This window comes from Anomalospiza imberbis, chromosome 3, assembly GCF_031753505.1.
Source record: "Anomalospiza imberbis isolate Cuckoo-Finch-1a 21T00152 chromosome 3, ASM3175350v1, whole genome shotgun sequence".
NCBI classification, from domain to species: Eukaryota; Metazoa; Chordata; class Aves; order Passeriformes; family Viduidae; genus Anomalospiza; species Anomalospiza imberbis.
Genome location: NC_089683.1, coordinates 37,101,710 through 37,126,438, shown reverse-complemented (window position 1 = coordinate 37,126,438; position 24,729 = coordinate 37,101,710). Strand labels below are relative to the sequence as shown.

Here is a 24,729-nt window from a genome sequence, read left to right as displayed (position 1 = left end):
GCAAGGCAGGGGAGGAGAAGGAAAAGGGGAACAAATGCAGCATTTGGCAGGTTTTCTTTTAAAAATAGGAAGCTGGGTCAGTTTTACAGGGTTTCAGCCTACCAGTTAATAGCTGTAATTGCTTGGTTACCTCATGAAGTGCAATAGTAAAGCCTTTTACATTCATTTCCATCTACAGCCCAGCAAGAGCGTCTCTGGATTTCAAATGCTACAGTGTTTGATGGGCAGCACTGTCTGCTGCGCCAGTGTAAGGATGCCAGTGATTTTATCTGCTGTGCTATGCCAGCACAGGGTGAGAGGCAGGGCCAGAAGCATGGGTGTCGTCAGCCCTGTGGAAACCACGACAGAGCATCCGTGAGCTGCTTTGGATGTTACCCAGCCCTGTCTCCTGAGCCTGCTTCTTCTCCAGCGCCTTTGTCTTCCCACTTAGTGCTCTTCCTCAGAGTGCAACCTTGCGGTTTTTAAATCATATCTGACAGAGCCTGCTTCTTCCTCTCCTGCACTGCATGGAGTATAATAGTAGGGCTTGTAGTGAGGCGGCTTGCTGTGAAGTACTCCTTGTTTTTATAAAGTAATTACAGTGTATTTAATGCACTTTGTGTTTAATACACTATTACATAGTTTGTGTGCATAAATACATTCTGCCATGCCTGGGAAAGAGGAATATTGGTGAATTTACAAGTCTTGGTAATTTTCCAGTGTTGTTGTGCTTACTTGTATATCAATTACAGCTTCAGAAACTCTGAACCACTCCTCTAAGCACCCCCCTGAATTAGCAAAATTCTACATGCATCTTTATTTTCTGCCTATTTTGATATTTCATAATGTAATTTGGAAGTTTCTAGGATTCTTTCTTTATTCTAAAAGTTCTGAAACTGCTTTTGTTTTCCCTTTTTCTACCCACTTTGGCTCATGTTATGCACTTAAACAGATCTTTCACAGACTCCTCTCACAATTTATATTCTGTGAAAGCTTTCCCACTCCTTCCTCACCCCCCCTTACTGCTAACACTTTCTCTTGTTTTTCTTTCTTTTTTAATCTTGGGGTCAGTTTAATTTTCCTTTTGCAAAAATGTGGGACTAATTTTAATTTTAAATTGCAGTTGCACTTTAATTCTGATGATGCTTTTCAGTTAAAATCTGTTCATTTCTGCTTTTTTCTTCCCCACTGGTTTCAGTATGGCTTGCACAGGCACCCAGGGAGCAAAGGCAGCATTTCTGCTGAGCCACCTTCTTGTGTCATCCTTCATTACTCTGTTTCAGGTTTCTTAACATGCACTTTGTACTGGAGAACACAAAAGTATTTGAAACAGCCAGGTATCACAGCCATGTTTCCCTTTGCTTCCTCTTCCAGTTCATGCCTGAGTGTTTAAACTGCTACTTAGTGCCACTGGTTTTTACATGTGCTTTGTTGATAGAGTAATGTTGTGGCCATGTTGTCCCTTCAGAGAGACTGTTCTTTGAAACATCTTCATCTCTAATTTTCTTTTTAACACCTTCACTCAGAGTCTTACCTTAGCAGCCCCAAAGTTCTCCTCCCAAAGTCGTTTCACCTAGGCTTGCCTGCAGGTATTCTCTTGGCCATAACTTGGAGTTTTCAATGTTCTTGTTATGCCATGGATAACCTTTGACATCAACAACATACCCCAAGCCAAAGAATTAGTTAGAAAAAAACAATAAAATGGTATTTGACTTCAAAACAGGTTACTGAGGGAGATTTTAAAATAAGGGCTCTGGCAGGTATCATGTGGTGGGTTTGCTTGCAGGGGTTTAAGAATTTTCCCCCTCCCGTCCAAGAGCTATTTTGCCAAAGGTAGCAGAGAGAGGTGCAACACAAAGCTGCATTCCTGAGCTGCCCAACTTCTCATGACTGAGCTTCTCTGTGGCCCAGAGGAGCAGCCATATGGCAGGCAAATGTCCCTTTTTGCTCAGAAGACTGCTGTGAATGGTAAAACCTCGGGCTGCCCAATGGGTACATCTGGCAGGTACATCTAAACATCCGATGTTTAGAGTAGATGTGATGCAGGCAGTGCATCCCTGCTATGCAAGAGCACTGCATCTTCCCGTCCTACAGCCTTTCAGTTTTCCAAGTGTATTCATTGATCTTTGGTAAGATGCCTGCATCTTCCTGCACAGAGATGTGTCTGCAGCAAAGTATTAGGCTTATGCCTATGATTTCTACCTTCCTTTTCAATAAACAGTGTACATTCCAAAAGGTGTGGCAAATTCAACAAATTGCTTTTTCCTCAGAATTTTCAGAGATGGTGAAAACGTGCAGGGATACTGTCACAATTTCCAAAAGTAAATTCTTTGCGTTGATTTGAAACCAGTCTCACTTTTGAAAGGTTGAAAGAATTTCAATTTGGCTTCAGTAACTCTGAGAGGAAATAAAACTAGAAGTTGTGAATTAAAAATAAGCATTGCAGTTGGATCAGAGATTATTTTTACTTTTACTACACTCTAGGTTATTTTTTTAATTTCCTAGACATCTTCTGATTCTCTCTTCCCCTTTGGTTCCTCTGGCATTACTGGCCTCAGACTTAAGGCCTGGGGTTTTTGAGAGTGCTTCAAAGCTGGGGCTATTGCCACAGTGAATTTGATTCAGACAAACCTAAGTATGTGGGTGCCTCAACTCTTACGCTCCACCCGTGAGCCATGCGTGGCCGAGTGCTGACATAACCAGTAACATGATCATCGATCCAGTGGCTGTTTACGCCATCTTTGCGCTTGGCAATCAATTCCAAGCCACTTGCCCCGCTGTCAGCGCTGACGCACTTCTCACGGAGCAGTGGACACAGTTTGCGATTATTGCTTCCCATCCTCCAGGCGAGCCTAGCGTGAATGACTTCTCCTTCCTCCCCGTCTCACCTCCTGCGGTCACACTTGCCACATTGGAATGCTCTGCGGGCACTGAGGGATATTGGTCTCTCCTTCCCTTTCGGGTGCCGAGGGAGGAGGCTGTTTAAAGTGCTCACGCTGCCCCTTGATGTGTTCATTATGCCAGAGAGAGGAGAATGAGAAGTCACTTGGTTTCCCTCTACTCTCACACAGACAGTCAGGGCTTCTAGTGTAAATTTGTTGTCTGGCCAACAGCTGGGATTTCACGGGGGGTGGCTGAGGGGGGCACTTGTAGGGTTTTTTTCTTTTGAAGGCACAAAATTGGATTTTGGACAAGCACTTCCAGTGTGGCATCTTCTGTAAAAGTACCACTAAGGGCAGTTAAGCATCTTCTTAAAGCTCTCAGTTTGACAGCTTCAAGAGGTTGCTGTGGAGGATGCACTGGAAAGACACCAGGATACTCCTTAGACTGCTCAGGGTGTGGCTGTGCAGATGGCAGTTTTTCCAGGGGGACTTTTGAAATTAATAATTGGGTAATGGGCCTCCTAAAGAATGGAGGGAGTTGTCTGTCCAGTTTCTCTGCTCCCCTGGTGTGCGTTCGTGCCCAGAGAATGTGTGGTGATGATGTGGTGGCCTCCCACCCCTGCAATGTGATGCGATGTCTGTCACTTGGTCTTCAAGTTACTCTTCTGCACAAAATTTGTATGCAGTACCAAAAGAGGCAGAATGTTAAACTGGGGTTGGCAGGGTATCTACTTAATTTTAAAAAATGTTTTTACAGTAAAAACAAAGGCCTCTCTTTGTTGGTCTTCTCCATCAGCTTCTTGTACATTCCTTTGTTGTTTAAAAGCTTACATAAGACAAAAAACAGCTGATCTTCTCACCCAAGTGGAATTTTTAAGGAATGATTACTCATTTTAGGAGCTCCACAGCCATATGAGCAAATAAATAAGGGAAATACATCTGCAACCTGCTGGTGAGGAACATGTAAATGCTGTTAAATTAAAGAGGGGAAATGCAATAAAATACTGGTGTGGCATTGCCTTACAAAAGTACTTTGCTGTTTATCATCTCTTCTTTTTTCCTGCCTCCTGCATATTCCCACCTTATGTAAAAGGATCATGGTTTCAAAATAATTCCTGTCTGTGTGCATATATAGGAACAAACCGTGATGTCTTAACACTGTTGGTTTTACACATGTGACTGACCTGTTTGAGCACAGTAATATACTTAAATCTTTCAGAGAGTTTTCCAAAACCAAATAGGCTCAAGCTAGGAAAAAGCCAGGCTTCACCATCCCAGGTAAAAATAACCAAGTAAATAACCAGGAAGTCTCTTAATTCTTAATGGAATAACAGCTTTGGTGACTGATTTTGGTTATCAGATTACTCTCTGAAAATAACTTCTGTGCTATACTTGCAATTGGCTGTAGAAGAAAAAGAATACACTGTGTGCTAATTTTAGTGAATAAGATTAGAGTTAATATTTAATCCCAGAGACCTTCTTCAGGCTGTGGAAAAAAATAGCAGCAGTTAACTGTCACTAATCTTATCTCCTATTTTTCTAGCATGTGTTTGATTATATAACTTGTAGTGCTGGGAACCCACTGGCTGAGTGAGAAGTTGGTGGTTTGTTGGCTACATGCTTGGGCATATTAGACAACGTCAGGGCTGAGATGGATTAAAAAGCTCTACACGTGCCTTTGGACTGCAGTAGCAATGCTGAAAGGCCAGTAAAACAGGTACCACATAGACCTGCTTCATAGACCTGCTATGAAACAATATGTGAATAACTGATTCATTTGGATTTCTGCAAGAAACAGTTACATATCAGCTATTTTTCTATCCAGCTCTTTTAAATAATACTTAGTTTGAGATTTGATATTCAGTGTGTGAGGTTTGATTCAATCTTCCTTTCTTCCTTCCCCACAAAATGGCTTAATTGAATTGATGATTGGAAATTAAGAGATGAGGGGTTTCTAAATGTTCTTAGGTGCCTGGTGATGAATTTAACCTGAAAATCAAAATACTAAAAATATAAATCATTAACCTACAAGCAGCTTGCATGCTTCACAGCAAACCTATCAGTGCTTTTATTGAGTTTTAACAAGTCTACTCAGATGTGTAAAGACAATAACATGCGCCTGTGCTGCTCTGTCAGGACTTGTGCATTCTCAGTTGGTCTGAAGGTCTCACCACCGAAATTACCCCCAGTTCAGTAGGATTTAGCACCTAATGCTCTGCAGATTTCATTGTATCCCTGGAGGGGAGGAGAGGGTTCTGCCCTCTCACGCCACTACCTATGATCTTATTCTTTGCATGTGCCCCAGGTATGCTTTATTTGGAAAGGAACAATTGCATGTGCATTTGCTGTTGAACTTTATTGCTCTTTTCTAGCAGATCATTGGCACTGTGCCCTCATTAACACAGAAATTAGCCCGGGAAAAGTCTACTAAATTAAAGCCCAGCTCTCCAGAACAAGGTTGTGCTTTGTTAGTTTTCCTTTGCAGTACCCAGACATAAAGTATCCATCATCTTCCCTGCAAAGCCTTCCAAGACCGCTCTGAATTGACTGTTAGGTTAAGAGTCGGGGAAAAAATCCCTATGTTTTAATTTCTTTTCACTGCAAATGCCAATAGCGCCCCATAGCAAACCAGACAGTTCTTCTCTGTTCTTGATGTTAGTTTGCATCAGATTTCTGTAAACATTCTCTTGCTCCATTTTAGATACTGCCTTGCCAAGTTTTACATTCCTACATGTTTCCAGTGATCTTTTCTTGCCCTTAATCACTTTTCCCCTCTTTAAATTGAAGTCAGACTTTGCTGGCATTTCGCAGGGGTTGACCTTCCCTGCTCCAGATGCAGCTTTTCAAACAGATGCCATTCTGAGAGGGGTTACCAGACATCCATGTTTCCTTTGGAAATAACCTTCCTTCCCACCCCCCATAAGAAATACTGTGTCTGTGCAGAATTGGAGGGTTTTGTCTATTTGTCTGGGATTTTGAGACATCTGGAAGTCTGGGCAGCTCGCTAATGAGCATGCACTGATGAACTCTGCGGCGCACAGTGAGTCAGGCCCATCCACAGAAATGTCAGCCCTCTGCATGTGCTCCAAGGCCACGTCCCGTGTGTTCAGAATAGCACGGAGGCCTCCATGGCATGCCCATTCAGCCCTCATGGGGGACACGGGTACAGCAGGGAGCCAGAGCCAGTTCACCCACAGTGCTGCATCTTCCACCGTGCCTCTGTGTACAGCTACGTTTAAAATAGAATTTCTGACCCAGAAGTCCCTTACAAAAAGATGGTGTTCCCAATGTGGAAGTGAGCTAACCCTCCTCCTCATTTTAAAATAGTACAGGCCCAGAACCAGAAGAATGCTTTGCTGAGAATGCTCTATTTGCATCTGTAATGCTGCCTCCTTTACTAGCATTTAGTGTTGACTGTCTTCTCAGCTTCTTATTCTCCCATCCGACAGTGATCAATACTCTTTTCCTTGAATTAGCCAGTTTTTTTGTTAATGACCAGCAAATAGGGAAGGCAGAAAGTCTAACAACAATACAACTATTTCTCCAAAAGGAAAAAGCATTACCCGGAATGCATCAAGGAAATGTAATGAGAGATGATGGAGGAAAATAAGGGAAATATCTCCTCACAAGGAGGTTTTAAGTAGAGTCTGGCAATGATCTCCCAAAGGAAGTAGTGGAAGTCTGGTCACTTAAATCAATTAGGACTAACCAGAGCATCGCACTCCCCAGGACTCTGTAAGGAGAAAAGCAATGTCAAACTGAACTGCAATAGACTTTGCGTGCTTATTTTCTGCAGGGCTGCTGTCTGTGTTTTGCTGGTAAATTCAATATGGCTAATGCTGATTAACATCTCTTGATGGTGATCATATCATTGCATTGTTTCCAGCCTGTTCCTCAATAGCACACACTCACTAGGGCATGGCCAAACAAAACACGTCCCCCAGCTCAGCTAGCCCAGTCTGAAAGACAAGAGGCAGATAAAGGGCAGGAGAAGTTGTTTTCTCTCACCTTAACCAGGGTCAGGCTTGTTATCGCCACAATGCTGAATTGCCGCAGACCTCTGTACTGTACACTGAGCACAGTGTACCTGTGGCAGCACAGCAGAGGCAGGAGCAGCACGTGGACTTGGTCTCTTGGATTGCTGTACAGCAAGGAGGTGTGCCAGGTGCCTTAGGAAGGGCTGCAGTACCCATGTCCTCTGTGCACTAGATGCTTCTAATGCATACAAGACCAACTGGGACAGAAGCAAGACAAATACAGTGCTTTATCCTTAGTCTTGGTGGGCTGTTCGGCATGCTCCAAGTACACATAAGGGAAACAAACAAGTAAACATAAGGGAAAGAAATCAAGCCTCCAAGAAGCTAGGATCTTTGCTTTTCTCTCTATGTGAGCATTGTTGTTTTATATGTATGTTTTACCTTTTCTCTGGCTGGTTTTCTACTAGCCAGTCAATTCTGTTTAAACAATAGAAATGGGTAGAAATTGGAATAAGGCAAAGGATTGAAAGGCAGAGAAGTAGTGACTTGGCATATAAGCTTGGTCAGGGTGCCCAGTGGAGGTTCCCAGAAACTGACCTGCCTGCTTAAACATTAATTTATACAGAAAATAAGGTTTAAAAGCAAACAACTCTTGGGCATCTTATTTTCAATAGAGAAAAAATACCCCTGGGATTGTTGCTGGCATGGGTTTTACCCATCTAACAAAGGCCTTTCTCACGTGTAAATGAAGACTGTTATAGCAGAGAAATTATCTCTTTCCTTTTGAAAAAGTAGATCAATTTGTTTTCACTAACTTTTTTCACTGGGATGCATCAGTCAGATCAAATAATTTTAAAAGTCTGTCCTTATCTCTTCCTAGAGGAATGTCTGTGTGGTGGTAGTACATGCAGCTTCAAAGCCTTTTCTTTCCCAATGTGCAGTGTTCATAGTCACACTCCAGTGGCTCGATTCCAGCCTTCCTGCCAGAATGCATCAGATGCAAGCAGTCCCAAAACTGGTGGGGCCGAGGCAGGGAACCTGCCATGGGAGCCGAATCAATATTTAGACAGCTTCAGGCGGCAGAGCTTGCACTGGCTTTCACACTTGGCAGCAAGCTTTGCACCCGTTTGTTTCCAAAGTTATTGTTTGTGCAGTTTCAAGAATTGGCACTAGAGAGATTTCTGCCTGAGGGCAATGACAAGTGCCGGGTGCTTGAAAAGAAACTTTCCCCCTTTGGATCTGAAGATTGTGAGAGTGAAGGTTGTGTCACTGGGTGATATCTCCAAAGGCAGTCAAGGTACACATTTGCTCGGAGTTTTCATCATCCTTCACATGAGGCATGTGCTGGGCACCATGGGGAGCCCACGGCACAGTCTCGTGCTCTGCTCCCCATACATCCAGCACAGAGCAGCTCTAACAGCTGCCTTGCTGCTGTTTGTTATCGTGCTGATTTACCTGGAGCAAAAGCCTGTGTCAGCGTGGGAGACAGCCTTGCTGTGGGGTTATATGAGTCAGCCCGAGGCTGTGCAGAGTGCCTGTGCTGGGGTGGCAGGCAGGCAGGTGAAACCCTGGCCCAGCATAGAAAATTATTCTAATTTGCTTTCCAGCCATTCCACCTAGTGGCCAAGTGACACCACTGCCAGGAGAGCTGTGTTTGTGCTCCACAGTCCCTGCAGACCTTGGCTGCTTACAAGACATGCAGCAATACGTAAGCCACCACAATGAAGATCTTACCAGCAGCCTGCGAGTAGCTCATTAAGTTCTCGAGCAATTTTGTTAATCATGCTGCATAGATAAAATGCAGATAGGCCTTTAGTGAGCTGATAATCTAACAAATAGGCAGAAAGTGTAACACTGATAAAGCAGAGATTTTTATTTTAATAGCCAGCTGTAAATCTTGGCAATTCTGTACCAGAGGCATATTGTTAAACAGGAATGTGCAAGTGTGTAAGTATGTGCATGAAAATGCACTGCTTCTTAAAATAGTAGATAGAGCAGTAATACTATGGATGGAATAGCTATTGGGAGCAATTTTAGAGGTGTTTTAAAATATTTTTCTCCCCATCAAAATCTGCACCACTTGAGGTGCCTTTGTAATCTGCTATCATAAGTACAGATCTATGAATAGCAAAGGCTTGTTTCTGGAAGTCAGGATTTTCTATAAAAATCTGTGAACTCTACTGCTGGTCCTGAGGCAGTATAGAGCTTTATAGGCTTTTCATTGAGATGAACCAAATTATTCACTCAGATACACTCTAGTCACAAAATAGACCCTCGCAAATCCATGGCCTGATGGCTCACTAGCCTTCTGAGCATATTCTTTGCGTGGTGGCATTAATTCAGTTGGAAGAATAGTAAAAAGCAACTCACCTTCAGGGTATCCCATACCATCCCAAATATACACTTCTGAGGAGCTGGGAAAATGGAATTTCAGTCCTCACAGCCTGAGGAAGGAACCTGGTCTCCTACTTTCTAGGTTCCCCTTCTGTCTTTAGCCATTTTGCAAAAAAAAAAAAAAAAAGGGAGACAGCAGTGCTTCCTCTTCTTGTTTGTTTGAAACAAAGAAACTGAGCTGGGGATGCCTACCAGTGACATCTGCATCCAGAAGGAGGTTGCAGGCCATGCATCTCAACCTCACACAGGTATGCAGGTGTTGGCTGTGCTGAATCCCATCTAGAGGCCTTTGCCTGGTATGCAAAGCACGGGGAACTCAGATAAATAAGTGCTATTTGCAAGAAAGGCAAGAAGGTGTCTCAGTGAATTAAGACTGAAGGCACTTACCAGGGTCATGTAGAAGGTGGTTGGTGCAATGGGAAATTGAGTTGTGATCTTCCACGTCTCAGCCTTGTGGCCAAAGCACTGAATTTTCTTGTGCAGAAACCTTAATCCTTGATGGTGTATTGTGGTTCTGAAGCAGCCTCTTGCTGCTTCATGAAGAATAATTTTTCCAATCCCTTTGTTTCATACCCACTGGGAGAAAGAAATGTAAGAGAAGTTAGTGGCAGTCAAAGTATTTTTGTCAAAAATAGACAATATCTATAGTTTACTATGTGGCTTAGCAACTTATTAGATAGCTGTATGTAAAGATACAACTGTAAAAAGTGGGGGGGAACTGTGTACTTTTTAATATATGGTATGTTAATGTTAAACACAGATGGTATGGAAAGAAAACAAGGTGAGTAGCAGTGCATAAGTCAGACCTGGAACAGCTGACTAAAGATCACTCTCCTGGAAACAGTGTTTACTCTTTCTACAAAGAAAATTGTGGGAAATTAAGTACTGAGGTGGGACTCAGAATAATTTCTACCATTTGAACTATAAATATTAATTTCTTTTCTGTTAGCTGCACCTCAGGCTCACTAAAATCAGGAACAGTATGAGGGGAATAATCTCCTTGGGATGGAGGAAAGTTATGCAGTCTGTACTTACCTATTATGTATTCAGCAATGGCTTGCAAAAAATTGAGAGGAAGAAAAGGAAATTGTTTGCTTTTGAAAGAGGCAGAAAGATGCTTTCTGTTGAATTTTGCTGTAATACAAAGTGTTTCCTTCCCAAAACACTTTTTGGATAAGTGGTATCTTAAGCTTGAAACCACTGTTCGTTGGAGCTTCCATCAGAGCAGAAGAATCAAAAATTTAATTGGTACTTTCATGGTTGGGTGCTGTAGCAGAGTTAAAATGAAATCCATGTAAAACTTAATAGTGTCCAAGCTAGTTTTGTCAGTCTTTTATTAGGGCAGAGACTTAGTTCATAGATCTTCAAGATACTTGGGAAAAATAGTCTCAATTCAACCTGTACAGTGATGTACAGGAGCAACACAAAGGGAGCAATGTTCCTGGATGCAGCGTCATTGCAGGTGTGACAGAAGAACAGCTGGTGCTGAGCAGTATTTATTTCTGAATGCCAGATCTGTTAGTTTATCTAACCACATGATGAAGGACTTGGGATGATAGCAAAAGCTGATGGTAACACTGGCAATTTCCTCTCTACTTTTGCAGGTCACTGTCAGGGGATTTGGTCCATTGTTACAGTTCGCCTACACTGCTAAGCTGTTACTCAGCAGGGAAAACATCCAGGAGGTCATCCACTGCGCTGAGTTCCTGCGCATGCACAACCTGGAGGACTCCTGCTTCAGCTTCCTTCAGACACAACTGCTGAACAACGAAGATGGCCTGTTCCTGTGCAAAAAAGATACCACCTGTCAGCGCATGCACGATGAGGAGAACTCGGATGGAGATGAGGAAGAGACAATGGAATCGGAGACATCAAAAATATCTTGCCCAAGGGAGAGGATGCACCAAGAACCCTTCAATTTTGAAACCACTGTTGCTGGAGCAGACAAAAGCGAAGGGATGCTGCCTGACTCTGACATGCTGAGAGATAGCAAGGACAATTTGGATAAAGATGCAGTAACACGGTACCCCAGATACAAGAAATACCAGCTTGCTTGTACCAAGAATGTCTACAACACATCACACATCAGTACCTCAGGTTTTGCAAGCACATTCAGTGAAGAGAGCTCTGGAAATGGCCTCAAATCAGGACTTGCTATGGGGCAGATAAAAAGTGAGCCTCAGAATGAAGAGAACGATGAAGAAAGCATCACACTTTGCCTGTCTGGAGATGAACCTGACATCAGGGATAAAGAAGGAGATGTTGAAATGGACAGGAAACAGCCAAGCCTCACTTGTGTCGACAGGCCAAAAAGTGGGTCTTCTCCTTCTTGCTTGCGGTCTTTCTTCAACAGAACAAAAAGCATAGATTTGGTTGGCTTCCCCAGCACTTCCCAACAGCACTTTGGCAGGAGTCCAGCATGCCCTTTTGAAAAAGGGACAACTCAGGGTGACCACAAAACTGATTATGTCCCTTTCACAGGGAACTATGGACAGTCCCATGCCATGCAGAAGGATGCTTCCAACTTCACAGTGGGATCACCACTCAGGGGGCCCGGCTTTGAAACTCTCTGTAAGCAAGAAGGGGAACTGGACAGGAGGAGTGTTATATTCTCTTCAAATGCTTGTGACCAAGTAAACACTTCTGTGCATTCATATTCTGGTGTGAGCAGCTTGGACAAAGACCTCACTGAGACTGTGCCAAAGGGTCTGTGGGCCGGCAGTAGCCAGTCTCTCCCCAGCTCTCAGACCTATTCGCACAGTGGACTGACAGCTGATCACTTGCCGGGAAGGATGCGGCCGAACACCAGCTGTCCGGTGCCAATTAAAGTTTGCCCTCGCTCTCCTCCTCTGGAAACCAGAACCAGGACCTCCAGCTCGTGCTCTTCCTACTCGTACGCAGAGGACGGCAGCGGTGGCTCTCCCTGCAGCCTGCGTCTTTGCGAGCTCTCCTCTTCCCCTTGCTCCCAAGGCCCCCGATTCCTGGCGCCTGAGCACCAGGAGCCCGGCGTGGTGGGGGATGGATTGTACAACCCGGTCCGAGCCCAGATTAAATGTGAGCCATCCTATGGAACAAACTCCAGCGATGAGTCTGGGTCATTCTCAGAAGCAGACAGTGAATCATGTCCTGTGCAAGACAGAGGGCATGAGGTAGGGATTTAAGATAAGTACATACATCACTGTTGTTATGACCCGATTAATCTCTCCTTGATTCTCTCAAATGACTTCGCATTTCCCCAGCACTTTCTTTGTTTATAGGGGTAAAGAGTAACTTCTGGTCATTCCCTCATCAGCTGAGTGCACATGATTGACTTCACATTAATAGGTCTGTTTGATCTCTGAGGTGTTCGACACTTCTGAAATTCTGGGTGTAGGAAAACAGCAAACTGCTGAATGATAAGAGTGCATTGATGTGCTTAGGGTTCTGCCAGCAGTGTCCTGTCTTCCTCCCTCCCTCACCCACTTCTGTGGCACAGAGCACTGCTTCTTATTCTTAATTTGATGAGGTGTTTCCAGCTCCACTTGTTACTGCTGTGTGTGTGTTTGAGCAACCTCAAGCTGTGCCTTTCCTGACATCAAGGGTTGGACAGCTTGCTTGAAGAGGCAGTCTGCATGTTGCCAGCAGAGGTGTAAAATTACTCAAACAATTGTATAGCTGGCCACCCAGTGCTGTGGGAATGGCATTCAAGTCATCTTCACGTGTGTGTGTGTGTGCACGCGCGCTTGTGTTGCATGTTCAGGTACTGGGTTTTGCCTCTATTATGTGACAACTTGAGATCATGTTCCCTGCCTGTGACATTTTGTTCACAGCTCTAGCAGCCATGGCACGAATGGTTTCAGAGAGAAGTTATCCTTTAATTTCCAGGATTGCTAAGGGAATGATGAGAGAATGATCTGGGGCTGAAGAGCAAGTTGTCAATTTTCATGTAGCTCCCCCAAGAGGCGGAGGAGAAAGAGGGTCCCTCTCTAAAACTAGAGGTGGGCCAGCTGAAGATGCTGCAGTGATAACTGGCTAACCATGACCAATAAACTGTGTGAAGTCACTACTTTTAGGGCAGACTTAAATCAAGGAGATGTGTTGTGGAGCCCAGAAAGTGGAAAAGACTGGATGTTTATTCACAGTTTCATTCGGAATCTGCATGACCTAGAGAACATCTGAGTAAAATCAAGTATCAGCTTCCTCTAGTAATGCTGAAAAACTCCACTGAGAGCTTTTGCTTCAGTGTGGGGAGCAACAAGTGCTCATATGCTGAAAGGAGGGTTCATATGCTGAGAGCATCCAGTTCAGAACCATGTGGGCTTAGTTATGGAGTGGGGATGAAAAGAGTGAACTTTATTCTATCCCTCAGTCTTTATTCCAGCTACATCCCAGGCTTTATTTTTTCAGACAGATGTGAGTGCTTCCTTTCGATGGCTGCTTAGTTTTCAGAAAGAGCTGAAGAGCCAGGGGAGCCTCTGGTGTCCTAATCCCTGGTCACACTGGACCAGTGATTCTTAGAGGACAGTTCTTCTTTGTCCTCATGACGTAAGCAGGGGATGATGCAGAAGGGAGAGAAGTCTCTTTGTAAGGCTATCTGGGATAGTGTGCAGGATATCTCATTTGGGAAGCCCTACAGCAGCCCAGGCTGTAGCTGAGTTACTCAGTGAAGTCCTGTCTTTACAAGGGGCAGAGGGAAGCAAGGACCAGGGACCATCCATTTCCACCCATGTGTGCTGCTTGCTCAGCATGAGGCAGCACAGAGGGCAGAGGTTAGCCTTTTGAGATTTGATAATTAATTAGCTGTCATAATTACCTAATTTTGTGGAAATATGCTTCAGCAAAAATGAGCCTGGAAGAGTGAAATTAGAAGCTTATAGGTGGTGGTTTCCTAGAAAAAAGGTACATGAATATGTGCAGGAGAGCAGGGATGAGAGGAGGGACACACAAGGAGCAAACGGGCAGCTATAGGAAGCTGTCTGGGTGTGCTGCTGGCAGGCAGACACATCTGGCTCTGAGACAGTGCTAGGAAAGGTCTGCTCCACTCCTGGTTTTGCTTCTGGTTCTGGTTTCCTCTGGGGAAGATTTTCTGAACTGTGCTGAGCAAGTTTTCTCCCTGGGACTGCTGAGAAGGCTTTTTTTTTTTCTTTTTTTTTCTTCCCCAGGGTATTTTGTTTAGGACTGCTAGACATTAAAATTGTGGTGAGGAAATTAATGCTCTGGGAGGTTGCACTGCACTATCCTGAACAAGCCAAGGGTAAACAAATCACACCAGTGAATTGGTAGAGATTTTGTTATTTTGTTTAAAAATTGATCTTTTGAAGGCTGTTACCAATACAAGAGCAGACTTTGCAGCCTCATTAAACAATACGGTATTAATACAGTGACTTGGGTGTGTATCCTGCAAGATTTGCTGCTGTGGAAAGCTCAGTAAAGGCTATCTTAAACCAGACAGTAGAAAATAAGTATCAGCAGCAGGAAGTTCTTGTATAAAATGCTCTACCTGCTTTTAGCAGTTTGGCTGTGATTAAAACAGCAGGAGAGACTCACAACTGTCTGAAATGGACAGCTTTCTGTTCTTCACCTCCCTGCAAGCTGCATGGGAATCTTTCTCCATTCCTGAAATTGTTGCTTTGCCCTTCCTGTCCTGATGACTTCACAGACAGGGCCCTTTCCCCCTCCATATCAGAACACACAGTTTTTTCTGGGCTTCTATTCAAAAAGCACCTGATAAGATATCTGGGGGTGACATGCTTGACCTTCTGGAGAGTGGCCATGCAGGTTCTTCTGCTGCAGGTCAACTTTTATTGGGGTGGGATGGCCTGATAGGAATAAGTCTGGTGGACTCTGACCATCAGTTATCTCACAGGGCTTCTCAGTTCCCCTGGAATTTGGACCTAGATGGTCATAATTTGGCTCACAGAGTGCTGTCGCTGCCAGAATTAATGTCACAAAACATCATTTGCTGGGGTATTGATTGTGTGAGAAGTAGGTGAGAGGCTTCTCTCTGCTTTTTTCGGGCATTCTGCTTTCCCACAGACAGATGCCGTTCCGGAGCACATGGCCAAAGTTGTTTGGTGCCAGAAGTGGGGTGCTAGGGTTCAGCACGATGCCATGTGGGTGAAGGTGACCCCACCTTGTGACGAGCCTCCATCTTATTCAAGGTGCAGAAGGCGGTCACAACTGTCAGAGGAGGTGGCAGTCCTTGGAACACCACTTGGTAAATCTTCTCCAGGATGTCCTTGCTTATTGCTTCCCTTCCTGGAGCCACCAGGACTCTTCTGTGATCTCCCTTTGTTAAGGCTTCCTGACAAAAGCAGCAAGTGCAGTGTAGGCTGTACCCATGGTACAGAGTTGCAGGAACAGGGCTGTTACTTGAGCTGTTGGGACTTCACAGAAATATTTAATAGTTTGTGTTGCTCTTTTCACTCAGTTCTCTCAGGCCTACACAGACTGTGAAAAGTCAATTAATGAGATATAATACTAGAGAGAAGACATAAAGCTCAGTGATTACAGGCAGGTTCTGACAATCCTGCTTAAAATAGCAACAACAAAACAATAAGCCTTGAAATAATGAATTGTTGAGAAGGAAGTAGTCTGTCAATCTGTTAACCTACTTAAGGAACAGAAACTTCTGCACTACCTACTTTTTTTGGTATTCCTTTTCTTCGGCAAGTACTTTAGAGTTTTTATCTGCTAGAAAATTTGTAAAAAACATTGTACTACTAAACCAGTTAAAAAGAAATCTCGGCTCAGTCTAATATGATAAGTGGGTTTTCTGAGGAAAAAAATAAACAAGGGTAAGAGCAGGTAAGAGGTGGAGTTTTCCAAGAACTATTACTATCTAGAGAGTTGCATTCAATGTCTCCACATCTGTATTTCAAAAGAATTTCCCGCCTGGGTTAGTGACTCACTTTTCAAAGGAAATTTTCATAAAGGGAAAGCTAATGCAATTTGACCTTTGAGGATATTGTAGGTAAATAACTTTCAGCAAGAGCTGAAACCCCTCCATGTTAAGTGACAGGCAGCCACCCTTTCCCTGTTCATCTGCTGGTGCTTAGCAAAATACTGCAAATCAGAGCCCCAGAAAAGAGGAGTAAACCAAAGCTGCTCTACCAGAAATCTCTTGTAACTGTATTGAGTTACCTCATCTGAGACTGCTTCACTGCTTAATATTCCTACTCAGTGAAGAATGTTACATGGAAAGAAAGGCAAGGAATAAAAATATCTGTGAAGGTTTTAACTTGCTGTAGTATGTGATACCTCCCCAGAATTTGATGATCAGTCACCCCAGCTTTCCTGATTTTACTAGGCTTGCAAATTTGAAAATGAGAAAAATTAATCTCCAGATTGTTTTCAGGTAGATGTTCTCCTGACTAGGATAGCATCAGCAGAGCACTGGGAATTGTTTCTCAATGTCTGTTTAAATGATGTCAAACACTGGTCTTGTAAGATAAACTTAATGAAAGTTTTGTTTTCTTTCCTCTCTTCAGTAGGAATGGTATCCATACTGGTAGCAAAGAATTGCTGGATTACAACAACACGGAGGGTTTGAAATTTCAGGAGGGTCCTTTTAAAAACTGTATTATTTTGTGGAGCCCTACAACCAATTCTTTTATACTCTAATCTGAAGACCTTGCACAAGCTCTTGAAGGACTCCCAATTCTTGAGCTGCAGAAGCAACTCTTTCAGAGAAATACTGTACTTTATCCCCTGTCATTTCACTGTCTGATCTTCCATTCTTAAGTGCACCTGTGGCTTCTGTCAGTGTTTCTGTGCTATCCCTGGTCTCAGAGAAGCCTGTTAAACGGCAGGAGTGTCATAGTGTTGTGCCCTTTGAAGGGCTGGAAGCTGGGGACACTGCAAGCAGTGAATGGGAAGAGGTCAGCCCAGCATTCTAAGTACCAGCAGTGTGTGGTCTGAATACAAGTCCAAATCATGGGCTAAAGGATGAGAATCCCATCCACATTTCCTGATTACTGGGTTAAAGCACTCAGGCGTGGGATTAGCCTGGTCCCCCACTTCTATGAGGCAGGTAGCAAATCAAAGGTTACCCAGGCTGCCTCCACAGCAGTGCCCTCTCAGGCAGTATTTGCTGACCCAAACGCCTCCCATGGCCCTCACAAGGTGAGGCTGGAGTTCACCCCATGCCGCTATGGGGCCATCAGTTGTCTTGTGTCAGATGGAACACCCTGCAGTGGAACCTTCTGATCTGAAGTGGGACAGTTTAGACCCTGGTTTGTTGACACAATGGTAATCTTCATTGCCTGGGCTCATTGTTCCCCTTTTGCAGTCCTCTGCCATCTTGGTGTAGTTGACACCTGGAAAAAGGAGGTGTTTTGAAGGCTTTACCTGTGCCAGTAGACAGCAGGATGAGAAAATGCATCTTGGCTATCCCTTACACAAAGTATGGCCCATTACCTTTGTGCTTCTTAGATAGCCTCTGTCCAGGTGAAATCAGGACAGGAATAGGTCCCTAGTTTGTAGGACCGCATGTGGTGCCTGAAATACCCTGTAGACAGTTGAGCCCCTATCACAGGTGGACACTCCTCAGCTCCTGCCCTGGAATGAATTTCTTCCTGAGTGTTTGTGGAAGACAGACTTGCATGCTAAGGAAGATACTTGAAAACACAACATTAATGCCTTGGGCTCTTTTTGTGAAGCTAAGTACCCATTTCTGCATTTAAAAGGCATTAATATGATTGAGCACCTGGGCTGGATTGCTTGGATGGGTCCTGAGAGCCTTCCAAGGAGTCAGCAAGATTGAGTGTCTGAGGCTTTCAAGATTTGAGGGCACTAAGGCAGCGGGTTTTTTTCTTGCAGCTCTGGAGCAATTGACCAACTGGTACAATGAGTTCCACCTTCCCATGGCCACTACATAATGGTTGCTTTTTCTTATGGATAATACATTTGTCCTTTAAGTTACTGTGATGTTAAAGTGACACTTGGGAAGTTCATTGCCTTTACTAACACTTGGCTAGGGAGAGTTGATGTCTTAATTAAGATATAAAGAAAGAATGAAGAAGCTAAGGTTATTCATAGGATAAAGAAATTCCCAAGAGTTAACATTTTATGTTTTAATGGGAATGAATACAGGTCTTTGGTTCTTTCCTTTATTCCAGGTGAAAAAGAGAGGGGGGAGAGCAGCAGCAGTAACTAGTACAATAGATGAGCAGAACAGCAGTAACTGGCATGTGATCCAAGCTGGCACAAACTAGTGAAGCTTGAAGGAATTATTTGGTTATATATGGTCCTTGCATGTGCTGAGTCAGACACTGTCCCTGTCTGTCTACATCACTGCTCTGACCTAGCCTCTCAAAGCATTGACATTTCCACTGGCATCCTAATGCTAATAAGGGGGGGGGGGGAAATACCACAAAATCCTAACCAGATTTCCTTTTCCCCCAGAGTGGACTGGCAATGTTGGGGCAGTAGAGTCTGCAGTGGTGGTAGAAGGTGTCAGTTTACTTGTTGTGTGGTGGAAAGCAAGCTTGTGCTGCTGGTGTAAAAATGCAGGGAAAGAGTAATTGTGCTGATAAGGGAAGATTTTGGATTTCTGTGAGGTTAGCTTTGGCTGGAGTAACTCCTCAAAAGAGCAGGGATCCCACTTACGTTTTAAATTTGAAATAGTTTGAACAAAAAAATCCTAGTAATTAGAAAGAAAACTTTACAAGAAAGCATACTCGTTGGGGTTTTCTTTCATATCTTAGAAAAGATTGTCTTTCTCAGACACCTCAGGTAAGTTTCTCTCACCTCCCGTAGATACTGTAAGATGCAGAATCTTTTCTGAGTTTTAAGTCCACTCCTTCTGCAGCCAGGAGGGAGAAGCTGTGTAGCATTGCCATCTGAAGGGAGCAGGACATTAGGTAGTCCCAACCCATCATTTCAGGCAGCTCTGGGTGAGTCAGATGAATCCCACCCACTGCACAGTTGCAGGCTCTAGCAAAATGACTCACCACTCTGTTATGATAAATAGCAGCTGAGAGTCTTGCCCTGTGCAGATGTAAAACACTTTAGCCTCTCACTGCAGCAACACCCTGGTGCAGTTACTCACTGTGTCCGTGCCAAAAGCTTGGTGGGTTGTTTTTTTGTTTTTTTTTTTTCAGTTGACAGCTGATTTCAAAGAGGGAGACAGGCAATAAAAATGCTGTGAATGGTGAAGGAAATGAGTCTGACTCACTTCCACTTTCCCTTTTACATTTTTAATCCTGTGCAATGCTGCCTGTGACAGGAGTGGGATTATGCTGGGATTACTGATAGCAGTCTCTGATATGCTGTGTAGATGGTTTTATTTTAAATCCCTTTTTTATATTATTTTTTTAATTTATTTTCCCATTTCCCTTCAGCAACTTCTACCTGACATATTTAAATTGCTTCTCTTTCATTCCAGCTGCAAGCACATCTCCTTGCAAGTAAATATGTTTTGAAAGGGAGAGGTAGGGAGAAATAAAGTTAACATTGCTTTCCATTTTGGTCTTAAGAAAATAAGGAAAAACTGTGAACATGAACTGGCTGGTTTTGCAGTGAAACTGTGATGTCTTTCAGAGGAAAGAACTGTCTGTTTTCATTTTCAGACCCTGGTAGAAGCTTGAGAGAAAAGCAGGTTACACTGAGTTTATGTTGACCATCCAAAGGCTCGGGAGGGGAAATCAAACAGGTTTCATGTCATTAACTGGCAGTCTGTAAACAAGGTAGTTCACATCCCTGTGCCTAAGGTCAGCCTTTGTGTGTACAAGCAAGAATCTGGGAGGGTTTGGGCAGTGTTTGGCATTCCTTGCTGCTTTAAATTGACCTGTCAAGTAGTGTGTTATGAAGCAGTGCCTGGACATGTGAGGCAGAGGGGCATGAATGAACATTCAGGGCATGAAGCCATCTCAAACAATGTGGTAGGTGTTTGCACAGAACTTCACGTACCACAGGCTTGGCGATGCACGGAGCAGTGTTAGAAGGGTACAAGAAAACAGCCAAGAACACCTATAAACTAGGTGAGGAGCTGGTTGCTGGCAGGCTCAGGTGCCTGGTGAGGGTCCATGACTGTCGATGCCAGAGGCCACTGCTGTGTGTTGGTGTACGTGTGTCCTCAGCAAACTGTTCTGCTTCAACAACTCGGCTCTCTGAAGAAGAAAACTTTTAATCCATGTTGTTACTTTTTTATTTCCAAATAATTATTAAGTGCGCCATTTGAAGAAAATACATGTTTTAAATATCAAAGGACTGTTTTCAACCCATATCTTTCGTTTGGCTGGAGCAACTTACCTTCTTTGATAGCCTGTGTGCGGAATAGTCTCCTTGTTCCAGAGGTTAGATTGTACCGAACAGGGACAGAAACATAAATATTTACTGCCATCTTTTGGGCAGTGTGTGTATGACTCAAAAAAAAGAAGGGTTCAGTCTAATTACTCTGTATCTCCTTCAGCTTTGTCAGCTGACTCTTATCTGACCACCAAATAAAACAGTTGGCTGAAGAACATCAGTTTTTTGATAGTTTTCAGTCTGAGGCTCTAAGTGAAGCAAGGTTTCTAAGGGGAGGTACTTACTTTGATTTGAGCAAGCTGATAGATTTTGGGCAAAAAAACCTAAAAGGCTTTGAGCACATGCACCATTCTTCAGCTTTTGACACAGTGTGTGTTCATTGCTTCAGACTGCTGGGAGCTTTGTGTTTTGCTCTGCTTTAATGTATAATTGCTAGGATTCTTGAAGTCAGACCCTGACCTTTTCAAGAAATACAATTTCAGTGCTCTTTAGTCTGCAAGAATATTAGAGTATCAACATATATAGGTTTATTTTTAAATGTATATATTTTAGCAGGATAGTATATATTGCATCATACTCCTCTGACCCTTTCTTCTTACACAGTGTTTTGCTTAGTTGAAATGCTGATTAGGTGACCTTTCCTAATTGCAATACATTATTTTTCATCCACTTGAGGCGTCAGGTTGTATTTTTAACCTCATACTTAATCAAACTTTCAGTCCTGCAGTCCAAGCAGGTACACATTTCCTGCTGTGGTAATAGCCCCTTCCTTGAAACTAGTTTGAATATAATAGCAGCAAGGTACTTCACTCTTTCCAAAAGGCCGTGTCTCTTAGTGGACAGAACCTTCTTTAAATGCAATGAGATCATTTATTAAGGCTTCGTAGAAAGATGAAATCTTTTATCTGGTATTTATATTTGTTGCTGATTTAAGTACAATTATCATCTTATCCTTACCATCTGGACCTCCACAATGTGCCACAAGGGAAGAACTTGTTCAATGTAAAACTTGGTTTGTTGTTTATTGAGGGGGTGGCAGCAAAGATAATCATCCTTCCGCTCACTCTTGTTCAGCTTGCATTGAGCAAGCAAAATATGACTCTTTGCTCTTGTCTTGTGTTTGTTTTAGGTGAAACTTCCTTTTCCTGTTGATCAAATCACAGATCTTCCAAGGAATGATTTCCAGATGATGATAAAGATGCACAAGCTAACCTCAGAGCAGCTCGAGTTCATCCACGATGTCCGCCGGCGCAGCAAGAACCGGATTGCAGCTCAGCGCTGCCGCAAGAGGAAACTGGACTGTATTCAGAACCTCGAATGTGAAATCCGCAAGTTGGTGAGTTCCATGCCCTCGCTGCAGCCCAAATCACCCTTGCACTGTAGCCTGCAGGGCACCAACAGCAATTCCAGTCCAGACTTCAGTGGGTTCAGTCAGTTTGTACGTTCATGAGCAAAATGCACAGTGGACAGAGCTGCCACATTTTAATGTAAGGGAGTGAGGAGACTGGAGCAAGTCCAAGTGGCTGCTCAGAAAATTCCTCTCACTTTCAGTCATGGTATGGACACCTCAGGTGGAGTTTTTTGTGCTTCATTTTTCCTTTTTCTCTGCTCAAGCTGTAGGAAACATAGTGTGAAAGAGGCAGAGATTTGTTGGAAGAAGCTGAGTTACCATCACCTCACAAATGGCAGAAAGCCGCATGACTTTGGGTTACTCACTTACTGCCTGTGCCTGTCTGCTTCTGCCTGTAACAGGGAGATGACACTGACCTCACAAGCTGGTTGGGAGGCTGAAATCATCAAGGCTTGTGAAGCCTTCAGATGCTGTGCTGCTGAAGCCCTGGGGGGAAAGAAAAGAAAAATCAAAACATTGTTCAGAGTAGTGCTCCACTGATGCAAAACAAACAACACAACAAAGATAAACAAAATAGTGAGCAACTGCTTCCTGCACTGAGTATAATGCACAGTGTGTACAGGGTGAGTCAGAGGTTCTGCACAGTGAAAGAGTGGATGGATCCTCATCAAGTTGCCAGAAGAAGCAGATCCAGTCTTAGCTGCACATGCCTGTCCCTCTGCACTGAGCTGGTGATGGGGAGGAGTTCCTGTCTCTCTCTCCAGAGCCCCACGAGCAGCACTCTGAGGACTGGACATGCAGCAGGGGGTGATTCAGCCTTATACCTGTAGCCTTCACTTGAAAATTAGTTTGAGTTAATTGATTTCATGCAATCCTGTGACATTGCTATTATTGTCTGATATGGTAAACTGCAGACAGACAAAATAAAAATTTTAAGTCCTCTCTCCTGCACAAATACTCATCTCAGGGGAATGAATGAAAGGCATATGAGTGGCCTTGTGGGCTTGATCCCTGCTCAATTTGAGGAATCAAAAACCATTTGAGGTGCGGGATTCTTCCAAAAAAAAAGTTGATGTTTCTATTTAGCAAAGGGGACTTGAAAATGTGGCAATGTGCAGTGAGTGAGCCAAGTAGGGAAGGCAAGAGGTCCTGCTGGACCTGTTTGCAGTGAAGGGCTGGTGGTGAAGTGATGGTTGGATGCCTTCTTTGGCACAGTGATGACAAAATGATGGAGTTTTTGGTTGCTGGGGAATTAAGTAGGAGGGTCAGCAGAACTGCCACCTTGGACTTTCAGAATGCAGAATTTGGCCTGTTTAGGAGACTGGTTGGAAAAATCCCTTAGGAGGCAGTACTGAAGGGCAGAGGAGTCCAGGAGGGTTGGACATTCTTCAAGAAGTAAATCTTGCAGGCACAAGACCAGGCTGATCCCATGTGCTGAAATATGAGACACTGTTCAGCCTGGCTGAACAAAGAGTTTCAGCTGGAACTCGAGGAAAAAATTAGGTTTATTATCTTTGGAAGAAGAGCAGCTACTCAGGAGGACTACAAGGATATCATGAAGTTATGCAGGAAGAAAATTAGAAGTCCAACTAGAACTTAATCAGGCTACTGCTGTAAAAGACAATAAAAAATGTTTTTTTAAGCAGACAAGCAAGAAAAGGAAGGCCAAGGAGAATCTCCGTCCTTTATTGAATGCAGTAAAAACATAGCAACAGAGAAGGAGGAAAAGGCTGAGGTACTTAATGCCTTCTTTGCCTCAGTCTCAATAGAAAGACCAGTTGTTCTCTGGGTACCCAGCCTCCTGAGCTGGCAGACAGGGACAGGGAAAAGAATAAACACACAACACATGGCCACTGGAAATTGCTTTGTTATCGTCTGTCCACTTTGTGAACAGTAGTTTCCAGTCTCATGGATTACATAATGGTGCTGTGGTTTAAGGGTTTTTCACTTGGCTGGGTCTTTTTTATGAAAGACCCCTTTTCCCCCTGTAGTTACTTACTGTAAGTCACCCATCTTCTTGACACAGATGGTTTCACAGCAGACAGTGAGTGAAATGGTTGTATCCTCAGAGTTTGATAGGTAATTTTTTTGCCTGCTTTCTCTCACTCATTCATCTACCCACTCACATTCCTTTTTTTCCCTGCAAACTCACAGCATATTCTCCTCCATAATTCATCATCTCAAGATGTACTTGAGCATCTGTTTATTTTTTTATTATTTTTATGCTTTCTTGATAGATTTATCAATATTTTAGCAGTTAGCTCTTTTCATGTGCACTGTTCTCTTTCACATTCACACAGCTGTATGCTTCCAGTGTGGGCTCTGTACCCAGAGCAATACTATCAGCTGTCAACAACCACCCATAGTTGGATTATCTGAGTTGTGGAGCTTTCACACCTCAGATGCTGAGACATCTTGGGTTTAGCAGTGTTACTAGGTGAGATACGTGGCTGCGCTGCTTTTGGGGCCAGCTCAGCTCTGGAAATAGTTCTGGTACTCTACAAAATCTCATCTTCTCTCTTGAGCTGTATGCCCACCTGCCTGAGACAGAAGGAAATGCAGCAGGACCATCCCAGTCAGTCTACACTGAGTCAACACCATTTTTTAGAGGTGAAACCCTAGGCTGGGTTCATAAAAATATCTGTATTAGATCAAGCCCAAACCATTAAGCAGCAGAACATAAGAAAACAAGCCATGTTGCAGGCCACAGAGCACACTTAGATCCTCTACTGAATAAACTCACCTCTCTCAGTGGTAACAGGGCTCCAAGGTGTGCACCCAGCCTAAGCTGCCAACCTGACAGTTCAAGGCTGAACTGAACATCAGCAGCATTCCTCACTTCAGGAATTATCCCATTTTCTTGCTGATTAGATGGGAAATGGTACTTCTTCCTCAAAATGTTTTGTTCAGAGTTCTT

General features: G+C 43.6%; 1 protein-coding gene across 11 annotated transcripts in view; it reads left to right on the top strand.

Annotated features, from left to right (window-relative positions):
* Nucleotides 1–24,729, top strand: part of BACH2 (BTB domain and CNC homolog 2) — a 187,616-nt gene that overhangs the window by 155,630 nt on the left and 7,257 nt on the right. For all 11 annotated transcript variants that reach the window (XM_068184041.1, XM_068184046.1, XM_068184040.1 and 8 more), the window contains 2 exons: nt 10,837–12,381; nt 21,591–21,797. In XM_068184041.1, coding sequence (XP_068040142.1) covers nt 10,837–12,381; nt 21,591–21,797 — 1,752 coding nt within the window. The remainder of the gene's footprint in view (nt 1–10,836; nt 12,382–21,590; nt 21,798–24,729) is intronic.